The sequence below is a fragment of the Somniosus microcephalus genome, chromosome 4 (assembly GCF_052327205.1).
Source record: "Somniosus microcephalus isolate GS21.2 chromosome 4, FLI_Smic_1.0, whole genome shotgun sequence".
Lineage (NCBI taxonomy): Eukaryota > Metazoa > Chordata > Chondrichthyes > Squaliformes > Somniosidae > Somniosus > Somniosus microcephalus.
In genome coordinates this window covers 173,988,562-174,008,730 of record NC_140990.1, presented here as the reverse complement: position 1 = coordinate 174,008,730, position 20,169 = coordinate 173,988,562, and the positions used below count along the sequence as shown (strand labels likewise).

Genomic DNA, 20,169 nt, shown 5'->3' with positions numbered 1-20,169 from the left:
GTAGATAGAGAGAAACTGTTCCCATTAGCAGAAGGGTCAAGAACCAGAGGACACAGATTTAAGGTGATTGGCAAAAGAACTAAAGGCGACATGAGGAACAACTTTTTTATGCAGCGAGTGGTTAGGATCTGGAATGCACTGCCTGAAAGGGTGGTGAAGGCACTCAATTGTGGCTTTCAAAAGAGAGTTGGGTAAGTACCTGAAGGAAAAAGTTTTGCAGGGCTACGGGGAAAGGGCGAGAGAGTTGGATTGGTTGAAGTGCTCTTGCAGAGAGCCGGCACGGGCTCGATGGGACGAATGGCCTCCTTCTGTGCTGTAACCATTCTGATTCGATACCTTTGGTTGAGACACTTTTACTGTTTTACCTTTACCTTTTTTACCTTTACTTAGTCTTTAAATTTCCCCAAAAGATTTTGATAACCTCTCCCAAACAAATGGAAGCAGGGCTTACCCATACACCTTAGCAAGTGAAACCATTCCAAATGCGCTATAGTTTGTAAAGCAGTTTCACTCTTGCTAAGCAGCCTCCATTACTACGAATCTCTCTCTCGCACACCCAGAACTGCAGCAGTAGCAAGAGAGTGATTGATAATAATGGTATATACTTGAGAGATAGTAGAGTTGGAACTCTGTTATGGAGCACTGCCACCCACTTTAAATACTATTTATTTTGCAGTAAGCTATGGTTCCCTCTCACTTTTACTTACAGAAAACATCAAATTTAAAAAATGCCTCAGAAACCCACATTAAGGATCAAGGTTCATAGTCAGAGCCTCCCAAAGAGAACAGGCACACAGCACGTTCCCAAATTTCTACAAATGTTATTCTAGAACTATCAGGAGGTCAGCTGCAGGAGCTTGGAGTGAATGACTGTGAAGAATTTAGTAAGACCCACTATGATTGGTGCATTGATTGTCTAAACATTTGTGCATTATCCCCATGTCTAAATTAGGGTTGCCAACCGTCCTGGATTATCCTGGAGTCTCCAGGAATTAAAGATTAATCTCCTGGACAGTGCTGCGAGCAACCCGAGAGAAAAATCATAGGGGCATTAAAGGGAAAAAAAGACATGGTGTCTTTTTCTAATTTTCTTGAACACTTTCATTTATTAGTTATAAATAGATTGGTAATGGGGGAAAAGGCTGTATGACTGGGCGGGGTAATCGGAGGCAGGAGTTCATATGATGAAGCCTCCAGGAATACGTTTGACCCTAGTCTAAATTGCTGGCCCCTCAGCCCAACTTGCTTGGCTTGTGTGGTGCTCCTAATAACAAAGACACAGCATCCAAATCCAAAGCAAAAAGCTACAAACCGAGTTACTTACAAGCAGTATCAATATGCAATGAGAAAATGCTACAGCACGCACATTAAATATTTCAGCTACAAAAATGATATGAAATTCTGAGTACAGTGTCTTCCATTATTGTGAGATGGGAACATAATAAATAGGAGCATACGGCCCTCGAGCCTGCTCCGCCATTCAGTAAGATCATGGCTGATCTTCGACCTCAACTCCACTTTCCTGCCCTAGCCCTTGATTCCCTTATAGCTGCTTTTACATTGTCCTGAGACCCCCGACTGCATTGTTCCAATTTTTAGGCCTCCTCTCACCTGAAGGTGCCGAGTCTTGCTGGGGTACAGTTCCACTAGCACCAACCACCCTCTGTTATTTCACACAAGTGGGTGTCCTTCATGAATCAGCCCAGAATGCTACAACAACAAGAACTTGCATTTGTACAGCGCCTTTAACGTAGTAAAACTTCCCAAGGCGCTTCACAGGAGCGTTATCAGGCAAAGGTTTGACACCGAGCCACATGAGACATTAGGAGAGGTGACCAAAAGCTTGGTCAAGGAGGTAGGTTTTAAGAACAGTTTTAAAAGGAGATAGAGCGGCGGAGAGTTTTAGGGCAGGAATTCCAGAGCTTAGGGCCTAGACGGCTGAAGGCACGGTCGCGAATGGTGGGGCGAAGGAAATTAGGGACGCACAAGAGGCTAGAATTAGAGGAATGTAGAGTTTGCGTAGGGTTGTCGGGCTGGAGGAGGGGCGAGGTCATGAGTGATTTGAATATTCATCGTGGCTGATTTTTCTCCACTTGCCAACCAGGGATACTTAGTGGCAGTTGCAATGTTCCCAAAAAAATTCTCAAAAAGAAACAGCAGGGTAGAAATTAGAGTTTTGTCTGAAAGACTTGCATTTATACAGCACCTTTCAAACTTCAGAATGTCCCAACGTGTTTTACAGTCACTGTTGTAATGTAGGAAATGCAGTAGCCAATTTGCACATAGCAAAGTCCCACAAACAGCCATGTGATAGTGACCATTTTTTTGTGATGTTGGTTGGGGGCTAAATATTGACCAGGACACCGGGGATAACTCCCCTGCTCTTCTTCGAAATAGTACCGTGAGATATTTTACATCCACCCGAGGGAGCAGACGGGGCCTCGGTTTACCATCTCACCCAAAAGACAGCACCTCCGACAGTGCAGCACTCCCTCAGTGCTGCACAGGAGTGCAGTAACAGAACAGAGTTCTCTACATTTAGTTTTTGAATGTCCTGTAAACCAGTGGCACGAGGTTGAAAAGGCCATCCGACAACTGAAGAACAACAAGGCCTCAGGAGCAGATGGAATTTCCGCCGAGGCACTAAAGCATGGAGGAGAAGCATTACTGGCGCGAATTCATGAACCAATTTCTCTTACCTGGAAGGAGGAGAGCATGCCAGGGGATCTCAGAGACGCTGTAATTGTGACCATCTTCAAGAAAGGTGACAAGTCTGATTGCGGTAATTGCAGAGGAGTTTCCCTGCTATCTGCCACAGGGAAAGTCATCGCAAGAATCCTCCTCAATCGCCTTCTCCCAGGGGCCAAAGAGCTCCTCCCCGAGTCGCAATGCGGATTCCGCCCACTAAGGGGCACAATGGACATGATCTTCACCGCACGTCAATTACAAGAGAAATGCAGGGAACAGCGCCAACCACTGTACATGGCCTTCTTTGATCTCACAAAGGCCTTCGACACCGTCAACCGTGAGGGATTATGGAGTGTCCTCCTCAAATTCGGCTGCCCTCAAAAGTTTGTCACCATCCTCCGCCTGCTTCACGACGACATGCAAGCAGTGATCCTGACAAATGGTTCCAGCACAGACCCAATTCACGTACGAACCGGGGTCAAACAAGGCTGTGTCATTGCACCAACGCTCTTCTCGATCTTCCTTGCTGCAATGCTCTATCTCACCCTCAGTAAGCTCGCCACTGGAGTGTAGCTAATTTACAGAACAAACGGGAAACTGTTCAACCTCCATCGCCTCCAGTCCAGATCCAGGGTCGTCCCATCCTCTGTCATCGAATTACAGTATGCAGACGACGCTTGCGTCTGCGCTCACTCGGAGATCGAACTCCAAACCATCGTCAACACCTTCACCGAAGCGTACGAAAGCATGGGCCTTACATTAAACATCCGTAAGACAAAGGTCCTCTACCAACCTGCCCCCGCCACACAGTACTGCCCCCTGATTATCAAAATCCACGACAAGGCCTTGGACAACGTGAACCACTTTCCATACCTCGGGAGCCTACTGTCAACAAGGGCAGATGTCGATGATGAAGTCCAACACCGCCTTCAGTGTGCCAGTGCAGCCTTCGGTCACCCGAGGAAGAGAGTGTTTGAAGACCAGGACCTCAAACCCAGCACTAAGCTCATGGTCTACAGAGCAGCAGTGATACCCGCCCTGCTGTATGCCTCAGAGACATGGACCACCTACAGCAGGCACCTCAAAGCACTGGAGAGGTACCACCAACGCTGCCTCCGCAAGATCCTGCAAATCCATTGGCAGGAGAGGCGCACCAACATTAGTGTTCTTGCTCAGGCCAACATCCCCAGCATTGAAGCTTTGACCACGCTCAATCAGCTCCGATGGACGGGTCACATTGTCCGCATGCCTGATACGAGGCTCCTAAAACAAGCGCTCTACTCGGAGCCCCAGGTGGGCAGAGGAAATGCTTCAAGGACACCCTCAAAGCCGCTTTGAAAAAGTGTAACATCCCCATCGACACCTGGGAATCCCTGGCCCAAGACCGCAAAAAGTGGAGAAGCATCTGGGAAGGCACCGAACACCTTGAGTCTCTTCGCTGGGAGCAAGCGGAAGCCAAGCACAGGCAGCGCAAAGAGCGCACGTCAACCCAAGCACCCGACCCACCCGCCCCTTCAACCACCTGTAGGTTTGTAGGTCCTGCATTGGACTCATCAGTCACCTGCGAACTCATTTTTAATGTGGAAGCAAGTCATCCTCGGTTCCGAGGGACTGCCTAAGAAGAAGAAACCAGTGGCACACAGGGCCTAACCTTCTGAATGTGTGCAGTCTGGCTATGGCGTTTTAGTTGGAGCACATGTGCACGATGCTGCCACTGCGGCTGCACATTCACTCACCTCGGTGATAATCAGGTCTTCCTTGTTGCCTGTCTAAGGGACCAAAACCTGGCAGATTTACATTGCTGTTATCACTGGCTGTAAAAAGAAAAAACCCAGGCTACAAGAACTGGTGGCCAAAGAATATAAAAAGCAGCTATAGCCTTTTTAAATAATAGCTGTTTATATCCAGTTGATGTACTGAGGTGCAACATTCCACACCTCTGGTGTGGTAACATTGGCACCAAGGAGAACAGTGCAAGACAAGGTGTGACATTCCATAAAGGATGCAGACAGTGTTAATTGGCCCACTTAGAAATCAGTTTACTTGTACGATAGCAAAATACTGCAGATGTTGGAAATCCGAAATAACAACAGAAAATGCTGGAAAAACTCAGCAAGTCAGGCAACATCCGTGGAGAGAAATTTGAGTTGACGTTTCGGGTCGAAACCCTTCTTCAAAACTGGAAAGAAAAGAAACTAGATCGAAGGCAGGGCTGCGATCGGACAAAAGAATAAAAGAAACAAAAGAAGTAAAAGAGATTAGAAGCTAGACGAGATGGTAATAGGCTGAGATTAGGTGTAAAGTGTACTGGCAGGGCAAAAGATAGCTGCCAGGTGTGAGAGAAACACAAAAGGAAAGGGGGGGGGGGGGGAAAGGAGTGGAACAATTACAAGAGAAAATGAAATGGGGGCCGAGCTTATGATCTGAAATTGTTGAACTCAATCAGTTTACTTGTGTGGGAGCAGGATTTGCATACGGTCTGCATACAGCTGATGGGATTGATTCGACCATCTAATTGTCTGGTTATATTGCAGAACTTGACGAAGGGTTTCGACCTGAAACGTCGACTCTTTTTTCTCTTCACAGATGTTGCCTGGCCTGCTGAGTTTTTCCAGCATTTTCAGTTGTTATTTGGGATTTCCAGCATCCGCAGTATTTTGCTATCGTTTTTTATATTGCAGAACTGTTTCTCTCCAGTGCCAGCTCCCAGTCCTGCCGCTCTGTAAACCCACAGCTAGGCACATTCAACGCATCATTCTCTGCCATTTCCGCCACCTCCAGCTTGATGCCACTACAAAACACATCTTCTACTCCCCTCCCCTTACAGCATTCTGAAAGGCCCGTTCCCTCCGCGACACCCTGGTCCACTCCAACATCACACCCAGCACCCACTTCCCCTTCTCATGCAAGCACAGGAGATGCAACACCCGCCCTTTCACCTCCTCCCTTCCCACTATCCGGGGCCCCAAACACTCCTTCCCGGTGAAATAGCGGTTTACTTGTATTTTTACGCTAACGTGTTTCCTACATTGTAACAGTGACTACAATTCTAAAGTCCTTCATTGGCTGTGGGGTGTCCCCGAAGTCATGAAAGGCACTATATAAATGCAAGTCTTTCTTTAAAACAGAAGTAACTGGGTAGCCCAATAGGTTGGCAATTTGCACTTTCACATCTGGGATCAGGTCTTACATGTCTGATGGCAATCGTTTCTCTCTGCTTGCCTGTAAGGTTCCTACATGAAATAAGTTTGGACAGTCTCAAACTTGGCTCCTAGTGAGAGAACTGGTCTCAGTAGTATGCAAAGCCATTGTAGCACTCAGTTCTCCTACCGACTGTCTTTATTACAACCCTAGATTTTGATTCAATGCAGCAAAGCACACAGTCGTCAGGACTGTGGTCATGAAATTGCACCATGGGATGTTAGTGAGCGAGTGCTTGTGCTCCTCTGAAATTCCACTCTATTTTATTGGAAATGCTAACCGGTTTTTAAATAAATGAGTTAAGCCTCTATTAAAATAAGAGAGACATAAACTGTTTAAGCATTCATATGCTACAATGTGATTTCAGGGCCTGCATGATTTAATACTCCACAATATCAGCGAGTTAAGGACTTTCCGTTTTAAACGGCCCTTGCAGAAATCTACTGAGATCTGTTTCTTCCAAATCCCAATGCACATGTTGAACACAAGGTGGCACCAAAAATCCTCTCATACACCCGAGGGCTTTCAACGTGGCAGCCAGCCCATTATGCATTTCAAATACCCTCTTACTTATTCAGAATCTTTTTTGCAAGTGTCTCAGGATGACAAGACGCAGATGGATACAGTCTGCTGACATCAGAGGGTCATCACTGAATGTATACACCACCAGCTCCAATTAATCACAAATATATATATGATAATATGGGCTGGCAGACACAGAAAGTGCAGCAGTCTGTTACTGTAACAGAGAGCACACGCAAGATAGAAAGAAAAAATGTCAAATTCTAAAATAACGACAGGAAATACACAGCAGATCCACCAACAGCTGCAAGGAGACGGGCTAAATTTTGGGTGTTTTCACAAAGGGTTGGCAGAATTGAAATTGACAATTTTAAGAAAGAAATCCTGAAGTTCTATGAATAGTATTGATGACCCGCAATGAAGGAGCAGGTAGCCAGCTTGTTTAAAAAGAATTGTACTTACGTGGTTTATGTGGTTACTCTTCCTCTTCTCCCTCACTGTTTTTTAAAAAAAGTAAACAAATTTAAAACATGTCAGTAAACTAAAGCAAATGGTTGATTTTTGAGCCAATCTTTTGGATTCAGATTTGTACTTGGGACGGCAGATAGTGGAGAGCTAAAGTATTGCAAACACGTTAATACAGCAAGTTCTTTATATAGTGCCGCTCACACCCTCAGGATGTCCTGAAGCACTTCACAACCAATGAAGTACTTTTCAAGTGTAATCACTGTTGTAATGTAGGAAACGCAGCAATATCCCACAAATAGCAATGGGATGAATGACCAGTTAATTCTGTTCAGTGGTGCTGGTTGGGGGATAAATTGCGGCCAGGACACCGGGAGAATGTCCCTGCTTTTCTTCAAATAGTGCCATGGGATCTTATAGGTCCACCCGAGAGGGCAGATGGGGTCTCGGTTTAACATCTCATCCGAAAAAGTCACCTCCGACAGTGCAGCACTCCCTCAGTACTGCAGTGTCAGCCTAGATTATGTGCTCAGGTCCTGGAGTAGGGCTTGAGCCCAAGACCTTCTGAACCAGAGGAGAGAGTACTACCATAGAGCCAAACTGACACTTCCTGGAAGGTGAGCCAGCTTTCCTTTACGTATAGGAAATTAGCAGAGATACCCTTGGACTTACAACATTCAGTGGCACTTAGTGGGCTGCATCATACAAAGGCCCAAGTGCATCTCTTTAATGTGAAAACTTGTCAACTATAATGTGGGTGCGTGATTCCTGCACCGAGGTGGGTGGGCGGGGGAAGGGCAGGGGGACATAGGAATAAAGATATTGCTCTCTTGACCAATCTTGCACACTCCAACACCATCCAGAAACATGCACTTAGTGAACAAAGCAAGAGCAACTCAGCATGACCTTACTGCAGATCAAATGAAAGTATCATGCTTGTGAATGTTTGGCAGATGATCAGCGGGACGAGTGGCAGTAGCTATCGCTGAATTTACAGCCTCCTCTGATCAATACAGCAGAAAATAAGGGCATACGAGATTTTATTGAAAGAATGACATACGTCAAAGGACCACCGCCATGCCTCAGTAGAATGATTTACCATCCAAGTGTGCCTCACAATAACTGACACAGATACAGTAAACTCTTGTTTAAACGGCACTTAATCATCCGGAATTCTTTAATAACCAGCAAAATAGATAGTCGGTAATCTTGCCGAATCCATCCAGCACTCGTTTTTCCGAGTCCGAGTTTCCCGCGGTGGCCGAGTTAGGCAGTGGTTTTTTATATTTTGTGTTAAAAATTGCCTACTTCTGTTATCCAGAATTTTTCATCAACCGGCACCATCCTGGTCCCATAGGTGCCGGATACGAAAGAGTTTACTGTACTATGAACACATCATTATCTTTGAGGCTTTCTCCCCTTTCAAAAGTTACCTAATGTCTTCAGTCATTTTGTATTTAGCTGCTATATAGCTTTGGCAACTTAACGAAGCTGAACTCTTCACAAGGGCAACATGCTTTTCTATCTGAACTATGGTTTGCTTTTGAGCGCCGCACAACTGCCACGTTCAGATAGTGAAACTCGGACTTGGCGATGTACCGTACAGCGAGTCTCATTGGAGGAGATTCATTTTAACTCTCCCGAGTGCAGTACCGAGGGAGAGGTGCCGTCTTTTGGACGAGATGTTAAACCGAGCTCAGGTGGACGCAAAAGATCCCGCAGCACTATTTTGAAGAGAAGGGGAGTTCTCCCTGGTGTTCTGGCCAATATTTATCCCTTAATCAACATCATTAAAAATAGATTATCTGGTCATCATCACATTGCTGTTTGTGGAATCTTGCTGTGTGCATATTGACTGTCATTTTTGCTACATTACTGCAGTGACTACACTTCAAAAGTACTTCATTGGTTGTAAAGCGCATTGGGACATTTTGAGGTTGTGGAAGCACTATAGAAATGCAAGTCTTTCTTTCTAGTGATGTAATCAGCTAACTCAGCACAGATTGAGGACTGAACCTGGAACCTTCCTGGTTTTCAAACATGTAAATTAATTTTCCCAGTCAGAAATAAAACCCAATTCACCAGCAAACTGTGCCCTTAGACCAACCTGATTCAAAAAAGCTAAAGGGCTTTAAAAAAAAACCCTCAACTTGATTGAGTTACTGAAATATCAATGTGAAGAATTTCTTTACCTTCAGAGTTGTTGATCACCATGACCCCCAGGTTGCTGATATATTGGAACCTGCGGTCCTGGTCATATCCTTACGGGTGACAGACAGCTCTAAAGGTAGATAAGCAAAAACAATCTCCACTTATATCTCAGCAATTAACAGGGAACAAAGAGGATACCCCCTTCTGCTACCTTTGGCAAGTAATTTTGGGAAGTACAGTATTTAAAAGAAAAATGCTGCTTGGGAAAGGATGAAGGAAGATAGATCCAGCTTTCTACCACGGAGCTAAAGACAACATATTAATCAATGAATGTTAGCAACCTTAATGGAACTTAGCAATCTAAAAGGCAGTGTTTCTCATTGCTGGGTAGTTTAAAATTTGGTAAATATTACAGATAGTGTCATTTTTGTGGTTAGAAAATAATAGAAATCAAACAAAGCCATGTTGTGACATTGCATGTGGTTTTCTTGTGGAAGTAGGATTATTGCTCCACAGTGGAGTTTATATTTATCATGCTGTAGTGGTGACCATGAATTGTCCTGCATTTCTAAACAGGCAGATAATGGACAATAATGACACGCAGAAATCACAGTACTAATCTGGCCCATATCTACTCACCATCTGGCTGTGACTTGCTCAGGAAGATGGTGCTGGCCCGTGGGTGGTCGGATGGGTTCGATTCAAAGTTCATATCTAAAAATGGTTGAGGGAGAAAAGGAGACAGACAGAAAAAAAAATCAATCAAAAGTGCATCCAAGCTTACAACAACTGAAACCAGAAGGTTTCACAAAATACAAAAGCAAAATACTGCAGATGATGAAGGGTCATCGACCTGAAATGTTAGCTCTGTTTCTCTCTCCACAGATGCTGCCTGACCTGTTGAGTATTTCCAGCATTTTCAGGTTTCACAAAATGATAGGCATAGAGAAGATGTTTCCACTTGTTGGGGGGGGGGGGGGGGGGGGACCAAAACTAGGGGTCATAAATAGAAGATAGTCACTAATAAATCCAATAGGGAATTCAAGAGAAACTTCTTTACCCAGAGAGTGGTTAGAATGTGGAACTTGCTACCGCACAGAGTGGTTGAGGCGAATAGTATAGATACGTTTCAGGGAAAGCTAGATATGTACATGAGGGGGAAAGGAAGAGGTTAAGCTGATAGGGTGAGATAAGGAGGGGTGAGAGGAGGCTCGTGTGGAGCATAAACACCGTTATAGACCAGTTGGGCAGAAGGGCCTGTTTCTGTGCTGTACATTCTATGTAATTCTGTGTAAATGGAAAATGTCCCCTACAGTGCCGCACCCAAGTGACAACTCCTCGTGTGAATTTAGATCATTGGTGCTACCTGGCTACTTGCCGACAGAGAATATTACAGCCATGTCTGACCCTGTCTTTGCCCCATGTCCGGACATACATATGTTCCAGCAGGAGTTACCACTCAACAACCAGGAGCAGGGACCCTCTAATTGATTATTAGTTTTTTTCCCTTCTCTAATGCCAAGGCAAAATTTAACGCCCACAGCTAGTTGAGATCAACTAATGCAGCAATCACACCCAAGATCTTGTGGCTTAGAAAATACAGTGGATAGTGCCCTTACCCAATAGGCTATCGAGCGAGTTACTCCCTCATTAACTTGAACCACTGCTCAGGGCTGTGTGAACTGGAGCGGTAGGGTGAATAAGCGCTGCATATGCATAAATATGAAGTGTGCATAGTTTCCTTCTAACCAACCATTTTAAAGCATAACACACATGAACAAGGCAGGGTGACACAAGCAAATGCAGGATATCGGTCTTTGCAACAACCTGCATTTATGTAGCGCCTTTAATGTCGTAAAATGCCCCAAGGTGCTTCACAGGAGCGTTATCAAACAGAATTTGACACCAAGCCACGAGGAGATAGAAGGACAGCTTTGTCAAAGAGAAAGGTTTTAAGCAGCATCTTAAAGGAGGAGAGAGAGGTCAAGAGGCAGATAGGTTTAGGGAGGGAGTTCCAGAGCTTAGGGCCCAGGCAGCTGAAGGATCGGCCGCCAATGATGGAGCAATTAAAATCAGGGATGCACAAGAGGCCAGAATTGGAAGAGCACAGAGATTTCAGAGGGTTGGAGGAGGACAATAATCTGACTAATCATTCATCCACAGTGAATAGTAGAGCTCCAACAACGCTGCTGGACTGCGAAGCAACAGGACTGGTAGGCAAGAAATCCTCCAAGTTAATACAAACTTTAAATAAACTGGACTTTTGAGCACCACAAAATGAGTTTGACTCATCCATCAATGATTAAACAGGTTACTACTGCAAAAACAGCTTCATAAAGTGTCACATGTACAGGGCTTTTACATACCATCTGCTCTCACCGAAGTTGCCATAAACAGGCCACTGTCCCTTAAGATTCAGAAGCTATTCCTTTCCCTCTACTCTGTCTATCCAGGGGACCAAGCACCATCTCACTTGCAATCATCTGGATGCAATGTAGTTTCACGTTATACTTCTCAATTATCTTTGATGTTTACATATCAACACTATGATGAAACTTTATTTACAAACAGCTATACAATAAGTACACGAAAAGTAAGTGGAAAATGCTGAATTTACCTTGCAGTAATAAGAACTTTGTTTTCAAGCTGACAAAGCACTTGCACTAAATTAGAAGTTCTTACTAAAAACACTAAACCAAATTTGGATAAGAATTTCTAATTTAGTACAAGTGCTTTGTCAGCTTGAAAACAAAGTTCTTACTACAGGGGTGCTGCAAGGTAAATTCAACATTTTCCTGTACTTATTTCTCCCACTAGCAGAGTTTTATTGTAAGAACTCCAGATTGTTTAGATCATTGGTTCTCAAACTGGAGGCCGCAGATCCCTGGGGGGTCCCTAGAGACTTTCCAAGGAGTCCTCAAAAAAAAAAACAATCGGTGATGGAGACCGAGCCAGTGTGGAGCGGCCGGGCGCTACTGAACGGGGCGGCGAATGGTTACCGCGGCAGCAGCGGCTGTGCGCTGCAGGAAGAGGAGGAGGGAGAGAAAAAGACTGCGAGCCAACAGCGGCCGCAATGCCACCGCCAGGCAACAGGAGTCGGAGGCGGAAAAGGGCAGGGCCAGCTGTTCGGAGATGTCTGTAAACAAAAATCCCGTCCCAGCTGCAACAGCGCCCGGATACAGCCAAATAGAACAGGCCCCGTAAGTCGGGCACACATTACATTAGATCTGTCTGTCCAGTCAAGGGCTGGCCAAGGAGCAAATCTGACATAATCTGGGCAGCACTTGAAGACACTGAATAACCAAATGCATTTGAAATTTAAAAAAAAATCAATGCTTTAAAATCATCACTTTATACATACATACATACTTGAGGAAGTCCCATTTTGTAAATATCACCAAAGCTATATTGCAATTCATTGTCAGAAGATCCTGGTACAGTATCAATACAAGGGGGCAATAATAATTTAGAGGGGGGTTACTAATCCATTTGAAAAGGGATCCTTCAACCATCCTTCACGGTATGGTACGGCAGCTGTAGCTCCCATGACCGGAAAGCCCTGCAGCGGGTAGTCAAAACTGCCCAACGCATTACCGGCACCCGGCTACCGACCATAGAACATATATATCAGAAACGCTGCCTACGGAGGGCACGGTCCATCATCAAAGACCCTACCCACCCCAGCCACAGTCTGTTCGCCCTCCTACCATCTGGAAGACGCTACAGATGCATTCGCACCCGTACGACCAGATTTAGGAACAGCTTCTTTCCCAGGGCTGCCATCCTACTGAACTCCACAAATAAACACTAAAGCCTGCACATCTGCTGATGCACTTTATTATGGTCATATTTATGCTAATATATATGTACAAATGTATGTTGAAATGTTTAAGTGTCCAATCCAAATTGTACACTCTCGGGAGCCGCGAGCCTACATTTCGTTGTACTGCACTTGTGCACTAACAATGACAATAAAAGTTGATTTGATTTGATTTGATTTTGATTTGAAAACCACTGGTTTAGATAACAGGTTTTGGAAGGACTCCAAGTCTCTTTTCCGAATCCTGCCTTTAACTCAGTCAACGCTAACGCGTCGAAGGATTCTCAGATGTTCTCTTGATCAAATCAAGTATCTTATGCAACTTGCCAATTTAGATTGCTACAACAGATCAAAACAAAATTTAATGTTTAGATACAATTAAACACAGTAGACACATGTAGAACATCCCCACCACCTAGCAGTTTATCTAACAACATACAAAAGGGGAAATATACAATTCTGTCTGCTGAGATACAAAACACACTTCGTAATATAGGAACAGGAGTAGACCATTCAGCCCATCGAGCCTGTACCGCCATTCAAATGACTGATCTGTACATGAAAACAGAAAATGCTGGAAATACTAAGCAGGTCAGGCAGCATCTGTGGAGAGAGAAACAGAGCTAACGTTTCAGGTCAATGACCCTTCGTCAGAACTGGAAAAAGCTGGAGATCGAACAGCTTTTTAAGCAAGTGTAGAGGCAGGGAAAGGGGGGAGGGGAGGAAACTCACTATCTCAAAGCTGTCCTGGTCCGCAGTTCCATTTCATCCGGCACTTTAACAAAAAAAAATGTTTCTTCCTTTCAGGTGTCAAGGATCGCAAGCTTCAACAACTCTTGGACATCAACACCCCTCCGGAACCTTCTTCCCCTTCACTTTCCTCTGAACCCATCCCTTCTTCCAATCTCACCCCGTGCCATGTTTTCACTATCCCCTCTGACCCCAAACGATCAGTCCTTAGCAAAGGCCTGAGCTTCATCCCCTTACGCCCCTTTCTCAATGAATTGCGAGCTCGGCACAATGCTGAGCTCTTTTTCCGTCACCTTCATCTCTGTGTCCACCTCTTTGGCCAGGAGTCTTCCCCTCGCACGGCTGACCCTTTCTCCCGCTTTCAGAACTCTCGTTCTACCTGGACCCCTCCCTCTGGCCTCTTAATCTCTCTAGATCTTTTCATTGCAAACTGCCGGCATGACATCGGCCGTCTCCATTTCTCTGCTCCCCTCACTCACTCCAACCTACCTCCCTCTGAACTTGCAGCACTCCATTCTCTCCGATCCAACCCCAACATTGTCATTAAACCTGCTGACAAGGGTGGTGTTGTTGTTGTTTGGCGAACTGACCTCTAACTAGCGGAGGCTGAACGCCAATTCTCCGACACCTTCTCCTACCTCTGCCTGGACCATGACCCCACTACCGAACATCAAGCCACCGTTTCCAGGACCGTCACTGACCTCATCTCCTCTGGAGATCTTCCCTCCACGGCCGCCAACCTCATAATTCCCCAACCCCGCACAGCCCGCTTCTACCTCCTTCCCAAGATCCACAAACAGGACTGCCCCAGTAGACCCATCGTTTCAGCCTGTTCTTGCCCCATGGAACTTATCTCTTCCTATTTCAACTCTATCTTTTCTCCCCTTGTCCAGTCTCTTTGCACCTACATTCGCGACTCTTCCGACGCCCTCCGTCACTTTAACAGTTTCCAGTTTCCTGGCCCCAACCGTCTTCTTTGCACTATGGACGTCCAATCCCTCGATACCTCCACCCCCCACCAGGATGGCCTGAGGGTGCTCTGCTTCTTCCTTGAACAGAGGCCCAACCAGTCCCCATCCACCACCACCCTCCTCCGCCTGGCTGAACTTGTTCTCACATTGAACGACTTCTCCTTTCGACTCCACTCACTTCCTCCAAATTAAAAGGTGTTGCTATGGGAACCCGCATGGGTCCCAGCTATTCCTGCCTTTTCATGGGATATGTGGAACACTCCTTGTTCCAGTCCTACTCAGGTCCCCTCCCTCACCTCTTTTTCCGATACATTGATGACTGTATCGGTGCGGTTTCCTGCTCTTGCCCTGAACTAGAAAATTTCATTCACTTTGCTTCCAATTTCCACCCTTCCCTCACTTTCACATGGTCCATCTCCGACTCTTCCCTTCCCTGCCTCGACTTCTGTCTCCATCTCTGGGGATAGGCTAATGACAAACATTCACTACAAGCCCACTGACTCCCACAGCTACCTGGACTACACTTCCTCCCACCCCGCTTCCTATAAGGACGCTATTCCATTCTCCCAGTTTCTCCATCTCCGCCGCATCTGCTCCGACGATGCCACCTTCCATATCAGTGCTTCCAACATGTCTTCCTTTTTCTCAGCCGAGGATTCCCCTCTACTGTGGTTGACACGGCCCTTGACCGTGTCTGTTCTATTTCCCGCACTTCTGCTCTCACCCCTTCCCCTCCCTCCCGGAACCACGATAGGGTTCCCCTTGTCCTCATCTTTCACCCCACCAGCCTCCACATTCAAAGGATCATCCTCCGCCATTTCCGCCACCTCCAGCGTAATCCCACCACCAAATACTTCCCCTCACCTCCCCTTTCAGCATTCCGAAGGGACCGCTCCCTCCGCAGCACCCTGGTCCACTTCTCTATCACCCCCAACATCCCTTCCCCTTCGCCCGGCACCTTCCTGTGCAAGCGCAGGAGATGCAACACATGCCCTTTTACCTCCACCCTTCCCACTGTCCAGGGCCCCAATCACTCCTTCCAGGTGAAACAGCGATTTACTTGTACTTCTTGCAATTTAGTATACTGCATTCGCTGCTCACGATGTGGTCTCCTCTACACCAGGGAGACCAAACGCAGATTGGGTGACTGCTTTGCGGAACACCTCCGTTCAGTATGTAAGGGGGACCCCGAGCTTCCGGTCGCCTGTCACTTTAATTCTCCGCTCCACTCCCACTCAGACCGCACCGTCTTCGGCCTCTTACACTGTTCCAATGAAGCTCAACGTAAGCTCGAGGAACAGCACCTCATCTTTCGATTAGGCACTTTACAGCCTTCTGGGCTCAACATAGAGTTCAACAATTTCAGACCATAACCTCTGCCCCTATTCTTTTTTTTCCATTTATTTATTTTTTTCTCTCTCCCACATGGCAGCTGTCTTTCATTCTGCCAGTGCCATTTACACTTCTAGAGCCATCTTTTGTTTCTTAACTTGTCCCATTACCATCTCCTTCTGCCTTGCACCATCTCTTAATCTCTCTTAATCTCTCCTGCCTTCCATCCTATCACAAACCTTCCCTTTTGTTCTTTCCTCCCCTCCCCCCTTTCCCTGCCCCTGCACTTGTTTAAAAACCTGTTTGATTTCCAGCTTTTTCCAGTTCTGACGAAGGGTCATCGACCTGAAACGTTAACTCTGTTTCTCTCTGCACAGATGCTGCCTGACTTGCTGAGTATTTCCAGCATTTTCTGTTTTCCTTTCAGATTTCCAGCATCCGCAGTAGTTTGCTTTTGTACTGATGCACAAAAACACATAGGTTTTTGGAATGTACCAAACCAATCCTTTGAATCAAAGAACAATCTGCGAATTAAGTCAATTAAACAATCACATCCAAGATCAAATACACCATTTAAACATTACAGTCAAGGAGGCAAACAATTGAGACACCATCACATAAAAGTATAGCACATGCACATCACATCTGCAGTGGACACCATCATTAATTCCACCAGGCCCAAATCCTTGAAAATGCTATCTCTAAACGTGTTTGAACCTCCTCACAGCCTTTCTGATGACGAGCAGATGATCTGCCGCCTGGCTTCAGCCATTCCGATTTCAGTAAAGGGTAATAGCAGTGAAAAGTTTTTATCCTACATCCACTTGAAGTGTGCAAAACATCGAGCAGTACAGAGAGAGATTTTTTTTTTGCCCTTTCTGATCTTGAGTTGCTTTTCGAAAAATCATTTGAGCTACGCAGCACTGGGGTGAAATACCAATGATGGGAGTAATAGATGGCAAATTGAGACCATCACACAAGAAGCACACTGCACAGTATTAAAACATAATGGGGGTATGTGATTTTCCCCAAATCATAAGATGATTAGGCCCAATGACAAAACGGCAAGCCAGTTTTTAACCAGGCTGTTCGGAGGCCTACAACTACAACCCAAAGGTGACTCTCCCTCAAAGCTTTTGCTGTGTCCTGTGGAGACGAGGGATGGCCCATTCCTGACGATACAAACAAGATTAATATTTTGCTGTTTAGAGTACAACCACAGCCTCCCAACTCAATAGCACAACACTATAAATCAAGGCTGGGAATTTCCTTGGTGTGCCTCCACCGCCATAACTTCAAGGAGATTCCCAGCTCATGTCGCCACAACAATTTACAACACCAGCTTTAGATAGCATCTTTAACATACTCAAACAACCCAGAGCACTTCACAGGAGCGTTATTAAATAAAAATAAATAAGACTGAATGGTTTTTCCTACTTACGAGTCAGAGTATATTAATTTACTAAATGACACTAATCACCTGTCACAAAACAGACACGCTTCATCTTTTATTTACATATCCCAGTCATTCAACAAGTATTTATGGTGTAGTTATATTCAATCATGATATGTCCCAAGTCACTTAAAGGGTTCTTTATAACGCGTGAGATCATCGGTTTTAAATGCAATACCAATACAATCTCTCACTTGTGTTGCAACTTTCTGGCTGTTACATTGTGACTGTCATGATATCTCTTAGCCCCACACCCCCCTCCCCCTCCCCAATACAAATAAAGTTAATACCACAACCTGGAATGTTTTTGCCCTTCAGGTTCACAGGGAAGCTTTCCCTGAAGTGTGTCAATGTCAGTCTGTAAGCAGCTGGTATAGAATCATAGAAGCTTACAGCACAGAAGGAAGCCATTCAGCCCGTCGTGCTCAGTCCCACATCCCCGCTTTCTGTCCGTAACCCTGTAAGTTCCACATCCTCAAGAACACGTCCAACTCCCTTTTAAAATTATTGATGGAATCAGCTTCCACCACCTTTTCAGGTAGAGCGTTCCAGATCCCGACAACTCTGCGTGAAAAAAAATTCCCCTCTAAATCTTTCTCCAATGATTTTGAATCTATGACCTCTGGTTATTGACCCACTTGTCAGAGGGAATAGTTTCTCTCTCTCTACTCTATCAAAACCTCTCATCATCTTGAAAACCTCTATTAGGTCAACTCTTAACCTTCTCTGTTCCAAGGAGAACAGTCCTAACAATTCATTTAAATTAAACAATGGAAGTCGGATAAGGAGGCACAGGTTTAAAGTCGTAAAAGTTCTTCACACAGAGAGTGATCAACACATGGAGTGGACTCCCAGACAGAGTTAGTGAAGGCAAAAGCCCTGCAACCATTTAAGAACCAGTGGGATGCTCACTGGGTGAGGGAGAGACTGTCGTGTCTCTCTGGATGAAACAAAAGAAAGATTTGCATCTATATAACGCCATGTGCAAGCAGTAGCCTAAGATTACTCACCCCCTGATCTTCTACCCCACACAGTAGAAAAAGCAGCTGACCTTCCTTCATTCGTCAACCGCCCCCCCGCCTCCGTTAGTCCCTCCGTGGATAGAAGCACCCTACCATTCCATGCCGCAGCATGTTCGTACCCCAGCACCCATGTCCCTTCTCCCAAGCTTCTTTTTCTGTTGCTGCATCAAATTCGAGCACCAAAATAAAAAGGTTCTAGCATGCAGGGACTAAACTCTCTCCCTCATGCTTACTCAGGAGTCCGGGCATCTTATCCCCTCTCCTTTAAGAGGTCAGCCTCAGCTCAGTGCAGCATTCTCGCCTCTGAGTCAAAAGGTCATGGGTTCCAGTTCCTTTAATTGCATACCTGCGAATAATAAGATAGAATAAATATTTATTTGCTACACCCAATACAGGGTTGGAAAATTCCACGCCAGCTAGCCAGGGAGCAGTGAGCTTTCAGCTTCAACAAGTTGAAAAACAAAAGCAGCTTGCATATAACATTGCGCCTGTTTGTCCCTTCCCTTGCCGATCCTCCAATCTTAGATCAAAGTAATTACAGCACAAGACACCATTCGGCCCATTGCTCCGGTGGTGGTGTTAGCACGTACTGCAGCTGACTAAATCCTGTTTCCTTGCCCTTTCCCTATATGCTTTCCACTTCTCCCACTCCTGCTTCCCAGCCTTTATGACCTTACGAGATCCATTTTAACTCTGGCACCTCACAGTCTAACTGCTCTTCTGTATCAGAAAAGTGTATCTTAATTTTATTTATTTTTTTAAAAATTCACTGGTTACAGTTGAAGTCAAGGTCCCTGATAGTTGTTCAAAACTGAGCCACAGAGATTCAAGATTTCAGATTCAATCATATGGTCTGCATTGAGTTAGCTGATTCCATCCAGAGCAGCCGGTGAGGCACTACAATTGACCCCAGTACCCTGGGTTAGAGAGAGGGGAAAGTCATTCAGGGTTACTGCTTCATCTCTCGAAATGCACGTTTGTGGGTGAGCAGTTGGGATGGGGTCAGGCTCAGCGATGCCACCTTCAGGTAGCCTGCTGATACTCACCGTCAAAGGTCACACATGAAGAATCAGTCGTGGCTCAGTTGGTAGCACTCTTGCCTCTGAGTCAGAAGCTTGTGGGTTCAAGTCCCACTCCAGGGACTTCAGCACAAAATCTAGACCGAAGCTGCAGTGCAGTAGTGAGGGAATGCTGCACTGTCTAAGGTGCTGTCTTTCATGCGAGACGAGGCTCCGTCTGCTCTCTCGGGTGGACGTAAAAGATCCCACGGCACTATTTCGAAAAAGAGCAGGGGTGTTCTCCCCAGTGTCCTGGACAAATTTATCCCTCAATCAGTATCACTAAAACAAATTATTTGGTCATCCATTGCTGTGACAAATTGGCTGCTGCATTTTCTTTATTACAAGTGAAAGATGCTATATAAATGCAAGCTTTTCTTTCTTTGACCACTCATGTGAGGAACCCCAACAAGAAGCCAACATCAGGAGAGGAGGAAAACAGTTCGGTATGGGGAAAAAAAATTCAAGTAATGGCTTTTGGGAAATAAATTTTAAAAATATTAACTGCAGTGGAAAATGAGTACATTTCAAAAAGACTAGGGTATAATCTACCCGTTTAGTTTTTTGATGGTCAGGATGCAAAGAACTCAAACGTTCTGTTTTTTTTGTGGCTACAATGTGATTGGTTCAGTCACAAAATGAAATGAGACTATCGTGAACAAACTGCAAAAACGCTAAGCTAATCAAATAAATCAGACATGCGCTTGTACTGGACCAAATCAGAGTCTTCTAGCTG

At 45.3% G+C, this 20,169-nt stretch overlaps 1 protein-coding gene across 2 annotated transcripts in view; it reads right to left on the bottom strand.

Moving 5' to 3' along the window:
* The window catches only part of ccnyl1 (cyclin Y-like 1), a 60,250-nt gene extending 41,556 nt beyond the window's left edge, over positions 1 to 18,694 (bottom strand). Inside the window, exons 1-3 of one of the 2 annotated variants that reach the window (XM_085985473.1) lie at positions 18,609 to 18,694; positions 9,667 to 9,741; positions 6,874 to 6,908 (exon numbers count right to left, since the gene is read on the bottom strand). In XM_085985473.1, coding sequence (XP_085841599.1) covers positions 6,874 to 6,908; positions 9,667 to 9,741; positions 18,609 to 18,624 — 126 coding nt within the window. In that variant the 5' untranslated portion in view covers positions 18,625 to 18,694. Of the gene's footprint in view, positions 1 to 6,873; positions 6,909 to 9,068; positions 9,158 to 9,666; positions 9,744 to 18,608 lie in introns of those variants that run through there. The other variant, XM_085985474.1, reaches the window with a different exon arrangement.
* Positions 18,695 to 20,169: the final 1,475 nt, after the last annotated feature.